This window comes from Nicotiana tabacum, chromosome 10 (genome assembly GCF_000715075.1).
Source record: "Nicotiana tabacum cultivar K326 chromosome 10, ASM71507v2, whole genome shotgun sequence".
NCBI lineage: Eukaryota > Viridiplantae > Streptophyta > Magnoliopsida > Solanales > Solanaceae > Nicotiana > Nicotiana tabacum.
In genome coordinates this window covers 104,545,789-104,552,167 of record NC_134089.1, presented here as the reverse complement: position 1 = coordinate 104,552,167, position 6,379 = coordinate 104,545,789, and the positions used below count along the sequence as shown (strand labels likewise).

The 6,379-nt window shown below is 37.1% G+C and overlaps 1 protein-coding gene across 3 annotated transcripts; it reads right to left on the bottom strand.

The window, feature by feature from the left end:
• Positions 1-985: 985 nt before the first annotated feature.
• On the bottom strand, positions 986-5,219 carry LOC107798094 (G-type lectin S-receptor-like serine/threonine-protein kinase At4g27290). 3 transcript variants are annotated; one of them, XM_016621052.2, is made up of 8 exons: positions 4,122-5,202; positions 3,654-3,973; positions 2,726-2,842; positions 2,449-2,573; positions 2,170-2,380; positions 1,838-2,075; positions 1,607-1,757; positions 986-1,510 (listed from the first exon to the last, which is right to left on the bottom strand). In XM_016621052.2, exons 1-8 carry the CDS (start codon positions 5,066-5,068, stop codon positions 1,208-1,210), a joined length of 2,412 nt encoding a protein of 803 aa, XP_016476538.2. In that variant the 5' UTR covers positions 5,069-5,202; the 3' UTR covers positions 986-1,207. The 3 variants fall into 3 exon arrangements, with proteins under 3 accessions (XP_016476538.2, XP_016476537.2, XP_016476539.2); XM_016621051.2 differs by having other exon boundaries at positions 2,726-2,848; positions 4,122-5,197; XM_016621053.2 differs by lacking the exon at positions 986-1,510 and having other exon boundaries at positions 1,606-1,740; positions 2,726-2,848; positions 4,122-5,219.
• Positions 5,220-6,379: the final 1,160 nt, after the last annotated feature.

Sequence of the window (6,379 nt, the reverse complement as noted above, 5' to 3'; positions counted from 1 at the left end):
ACTAACTTGTAACAACTCTATTACAAGCCCCTTTGTAATAGCTCTATTACAAAACGTACAACTCGACTAACTCTAGCCAAGACACAAACGCAAGGTTTATGATTTTACAAAGGTTTCCAGCACAATGCTTCTAACTAAGCTAAGTAGGAATTACAAGTAAAGTACTTTAACAAAGGTGCAACACAACTAAGGACAAGTAATGACTCAATACAGGAAACTGGTCCTTCGTCATGTTGTTCTTTGTTCTTGATGCCCTTGAGAATCACTTCCAGGATTGACACAGACTTGAGAGAATGCTTGATAGATTCTTCAATGTGCAAGCATTTTGTTTTACCTTTGCTTGATGCTTATATTTCATTTGTGACATGACTTGAATGATGCAAGCATGTTAGGTAAAAAGGTATTCCCCATAAAGTTGACTGCTGCACTATTTTTGTACTGTTGCGTGTGCAAACAGAAACTTTACAGGTGTGAGGAGTTGACTTGTACAGTCACCAAGCGAACTGGTGGCCATATGTTCCCTCTGTTGTTCCTTTTGACTCTGAAGAGTTGAACGACTTCCCGACTTGAGACTTGTTGTTCTTAAGTACTTGAGGATGTGTAACAGGTTTGTTAGATCATCAAAACGTAACAGGTTTGTTAGATCATAAACCGCTGGTAGATCTGATCGGATCTCGGACACGCGAGAGCCCATCCCGGGAGGAATGCATGGTTCCCTGGCGCTTCATGGGACGGACGTTCGCAGTCCTCCTCCAATACTCCGAAGCACACATCAGATACGCAGGGTAGTAATTGGCATATCCATTCTCTCTCCACAATGGCAAGCTCTTGGTTCACACCTAGATCTGGCCGGAGAATAGCAAAAGAAAGATCTCAAGGCTCTGGGAATATACCACTCTCGATACTCTTCCTCCGTCACCTCTATCTCCAAATCAACTGTTTGATATGCTGAATTTAATAGCATTACCAATGATTACAATATATATCATCAAAACATAACCTATCACTTCTAATTTAACTCTTGGAATTTGTTCAGAAAGATCATTGCGAAAAATTGTTTATCAAGTCATTTGCCCTGCCTCGATAGACGATACAATAATTGGCATTAAACTGTCTATTTTAGTTGCTCCGTCATATATACACTACCACTGCTGACAAACCAGACAAAGTAAAATACATTTCAAAAGTTCCAAATGTGATTTTATGTCTATCTTGGCTCTAGGACTGTTAGTGACACGTTGTTACTTAGACATCCTTCATCAGCTGACTCTGTTGATTCCATTGAATTCCTCTCTACGAAAAAACCAGGCTGCTTTGGTTGAGGAAGAACCATATCCTCATTTCCCAACCAGAAAACTACTGATGCCATTGTAGGCCTATCCTCTGGTAGTTTTTGGACGCACAACAAACCAACCTGAATGCATCTCAACACTTGAGATGCTGAAAATGATTCTTCCAAACATTCGTCCATCAGTTCCAACGCTTTGCCTTCATTCCAAAGTAACCATGCCTAAAGTAACAAACAGAACACATTTATACAGTTGCAATTACAAAGGGTCAAATTAAGGGATCAAAGTTCTGTGCCACTATATATATATATGCTTACATGTCCCAAAAGATTGTGATGATGTTCCAAATGATGAAATCTCCGGTTCCTTCTGCCGCTAACTATTTCTAGAATGATTACACCGATACTGAATACATCTGATTTTACTGAATACTTCCCATCAACAGCATATTCTGGGGACATATATCCACTGCATCAACTCAACCAATTTACGTTCATATACTGACTGAATGTAATAAAGATTCAATGGCGAAGGTTTGTAGAACTTACTATGTCCCTATGACTCTCTTTGTTTTTCCTTCCACTTGGTCTCCGCCCAAAATTTTGGCAAGGCCAAAATCAGAAATTTTGGCATTCATGCCACTATCTAATAAAATGTTGCTGGTTTTGAGATCTCTGTGAATAATTCTTAATCTTGAGTCCTGGTGAAGATAAAGAAGTCCTCGAGATATTCCAATAGCAATTTCAAAGCGGTTCTTCCATGGAAGTGAGGCATTTCTGCTTGGATCTGCACAGCGTAGGCCTAATCATTGAGGGCTGCAGGAATATATACCGAGGACTTGTCAAATACTAGGAGTAGTATTTAGTTAAAGAATCATCACCAAAAATGAAATAGTCCAAGCTAGTGTTTGGCATAAACTCGTAGATTAGCATCCTTTCTTCTCCTTCCAGGCAACAGCCCAAAAGCTTGACAAGGTTCCTGTGTTGCAGCTTGGAAATGAGAACGATTTCATTTTTTAACTCTTGAACGCCTTGTCCAGAATACTTTGATAGCCTCTTTACTGCTATCTCTTGTCCATTTGGTAGAATACCCTGCAATTTTTTATTAAATGTCAAAGATGCCACTTCCAGCTAGAAGCTCAAGACCAAAGTTGATTTACCTTGTAAACTGGTCCAAAGCCCCCCTCACCAATCACATTAGCAGAAGAGAAGTTCTTAGTGGCACTAGTAACAGCAACTAAATCAAACAATGGCAACTCCACGTCCTCATTTAGAACTTCTGAACCTGTCAGAAATATTCATCCGTCACAAACATGATATTAATGAAAATTTGCTAAAAGCAAACAATACTAGCCAGATGAAAGTTCACCCAGGTCAAACAGAATTCAGCATTAACAATTTTCTAATAAAGCTGTTTGACAAGAATAGTATATTTACCTGTTCTTCTTTTCCTTCTTTGGATGGAAAACCAAGCTAAGACGCTGAGGATAAATGTTGCTACTACTGCTGAAATGACAGCAATCAGGGTTGACCTCTTTCTCCTCCGCTTCCTGGCTGAATCTGTTCAATAATTAGTCCATAAGCTGAATTGCATAAGTGGTTACCAATTCCTCAGACTTGGTAACCAGTGCTGTCAATCCGCGAGATATACTTAAAAAGTAGTCCATGTTTAATCGATTTCAAGCTGCACTGTAGAGCAAGATTTTGAAATTATTCAAATGCTCTTTGCAGGAAGCTACTCTCATTCCAGTGCAACAGAAAATGAGGCTAAGGGTCACTGTCACACTATTAGTAGGACCTGTTCGTACTAGATTACCAACTCCTACTTATATGGATCCTAAAGAGGCAAAACTAGAGGGAGACTTTGTCATAGAATAGATAAAACCATTCTTATGCATTACAATGAAATCGACATATTACCAACTGTTAGATTAGTTAGTGTTTGATACGGCTAGTATTTTTTCAATTCAAACAGAAAAGGACCTACTGGGAACAGATAGGTCTGCTAATACTAACGTATGGTTCAGACCTATTCTCTTACTGCTCATTACAAGTCACAAATTGTGTTCTTGTGGGAAATTCGAGTTAATTGCTGAAACTTAAATTTCATTGGCTTTGTAAGATTCTGGAGGAATTCTGCCGCCATTTTCGCAGCAACATAATTGGAGGATTAAATTCCTTAAGGACAAGGATTACACTATCAAAGCCGGTCTTCTATTGTTCCTCAACTCTATAATTTTCCTAACACCAACTACTAAAGCACCTACTCAACTTTACTGTCTATCAAGTAAGTAAATTCTAAAGAGTTGTGCATTTCTATTGTCTAATAAAATAAAATAAAAATGGTACAGGGTAGGTTCATTACCTAATTCTGAAGCAGCGACTCTCACGAACAGGTCTTGCTCATTGTGGCTCAACTCTCTAATATCAATGAGTTCTCCAAACCATAGTAAGCATCCACTTCCGCCATTTCTAACATCAAGATTTGAGTAGGCTGTACAATTGCATTCAGCCAAGCACATTTTTTTGCATTCTTCAAGGTTCATGCTCTGATTATACCACGATTGTCTAGAATCCGGCATCTTAATACCCGTTAATTTAAGAAAATCATCTTGGTCACAAGCCAAAGAAGTTCTCCTTACACAACCACTAGACCAGTCCGTTGCATACCATTGATTAGGATACCTGTGAAGACATAATTATGTAATCAAAATAAACTTCCACGTGCTTATTTAGCCATACGCGAGGGAGCGTGTGAAGACATAATTAAGTAATTAAAAATGTGCTCTCTCTAATAACTTAAGAAGAGACAGTCACACAGATTAATGGATACCTAGGCTCGAAACCTCTCAGACAGTCACATGGAGGTGAGTTATTGATGTTGCAGCTTGCATAAGGTCCACATAAAGCAAAACGATCACAGTTACCAAATTGTGCTGTCAAGTAGAGAAACCAGCTCTGACTGCGCTCTATCCATGTTAGGTGCTCTATAACCCCATCCGCGTCGATCACCACCCTGGTGGGCAGGGACGCATTCTTAATCTCGTATTTGTAGTAAATTTCCTGCTGATTAATAATAAACTCGAAAGTATAATACATATTTGGTTTAGAATTAGGACTACCACTAAATGCAACACCGTTCCATGGCCCTACGCTATATACTATAGATGAATTTTTCACCACAAACAATTGCGGGTACCCATGAGAATCAAGAAAGTCTACATATTCACCAGGAGCAGGATCATCCGCGCTCTTCCATGATGATCTGTACCAATTCATGCCTGTGACCAAATTGCGTCCAAGCTTCATGCCAGGCAATAAAGTATTTCCTGGACAGTCAAAACTCTGCCACACGAGATTAATTTCCGCGTTTCTATCATTTCTGCCACTAACAACAAGATTCCCCGAATCCAAAAGCCGTGCTTTTGGATTCTTTAAGGATCTTGATGAGTTTGATGACCAAATTGAGGCATTGGAACCGTTGACAAGTACAAGAGTTCCATTGGGTTTAAGTGTTAACATTCCTGAAGTGTCATTCAATGGAATGTTTCTGTTGGCAACCCAGACGACAGTTGTAGGTAATATTTTCTTGTACCATATCCCAACATAGCGATTCTTGGAATTTCCAGGGCTGAAAAATCCAAGTTCATAAACCCCACCAGCTGAAACAATTGTATCACCATCTCTAATGGGTTTATCTCTAGTGATCGTGTCTAATGCTGCAGAAGTTAGTAAGATGAAGAGTAATTGGGAACAAACAAATAAAGGTAGCCCTTTCATGAATTCTGACTCATGTTTTTAGGTGACAAGGTTAAAGCCTTAAAGCCATAATATAGGGGACACAAAGAGAGAATTCCACTAACTTTGACCGACAAAGCTAATATAAAGTTATGTTCATTATTCGTTTATATAAAGAAAATGACATGAAATCTTATTTGCATACTGAAACGTGAATTGGATCTTGGAAGCATCTTACGGAAATGACCTAAATATTTGTTTTTGGAGAACTCTCAATGGACTTTCACGACTTCTTTATTTTATTGGCAAATACCTAAAATTTAGAATTTTCTCCTGCGATTTCTTTTTATCTTTTTTACGAGCCAATCACTTAACTGTGAACAATATCACTTCAAAATTGAATAGTTCGTTCAACTTAACTGTTGAGACTTGAGGCATAAAGGCGGCTAAGAATTATTTTATTATTATTAGCATGTAAAAGTCTGAACTTGTTCAAAGTTGTACGCCTTTGACTCCCCAATTCCCACTTATAAACCGTTGTTTGCAATAAATCTATGCTATGTCCCTCCACATTTTGCTTTTATTATTTAATCTTGGTTAATTTTTATATAAATTCTTACCTTATTTTATCACCGAGCTATGTTAAGTTAGTATTATTGGTGGTTCTTTTAATATGCCCTTTAAGGATTTGACACTCCTATTAAGTAAAATAAACTAATTAATTACATTAATCATAAAGATTATATGAGTAAATCCCCATATCTCTTCCTTAAAATAATAATAAATGATAACACCTTTTTAGAATAGTAAAGGCGTGATGAGAAAAAGAAAATTCATGTCTTCTTAGCTTTTAAATGCCAAATATTTTTACCAAATCTTTTAGATAAAGTGAAAAATAAAAGGATGTGAAAAAATATAATTCAGTATAAACATCAAATACATATAAATATTATTATCTTTTCAATGGAGAAGGGAGTGATGGAAAGGGATACTTCCTCCTCCTTTTTTCTTTCCGTTTCCTGATATAATCAATCAGGTCAAATAAAAAAATTCAGATTTCTACCATTTCTCATTACTTATTTCATAATATTGACGCATTTGTTTTTTTTTTTCCTTTCATAATGTAAATCTTGGTAAAGTCACCGTATCACTTTTTTTTTTTCAATTTTAACAGAAGTCACCATCAAATATTCAACTGATAAGAAAAAAAAAAAAGACTAGTTTGCCATGCTAAATATAATCTTCTACTAGTCCTCCTGGAAGTTGTTGAGAAAATATCTTTCCGAAGCGTTATTAATGTTTATAGAGTACAAAGAAGTTATTTTATTTTACCATCAAGTTGAAGAGCATTTC

Bases quoted from the DNA above. Each gene is read 5' to 3' on its own strand.
- LOC107798094 (XM_016621051.2), bottom strand. From the start codon at position 5,068: ATGAAAGGGCTACCTTTATTTGTTTGTTCCCAATTACTCTTCATCTTA. The intron at 2,574-2,725 runs GTAAATATACTA...TATTTCTGACAG, and splicing joins AAGAAGGAAAAGAAGAACAG to GTTCAGAAGTTCTAAATGAG. The intron at 2,381-2,448 runs GTAAATCAACTT...AAAAAATTGCAG, and splicing joins GCTTTGGACCAGTTTACAAG to GGTATTCTACCAAATGGACA.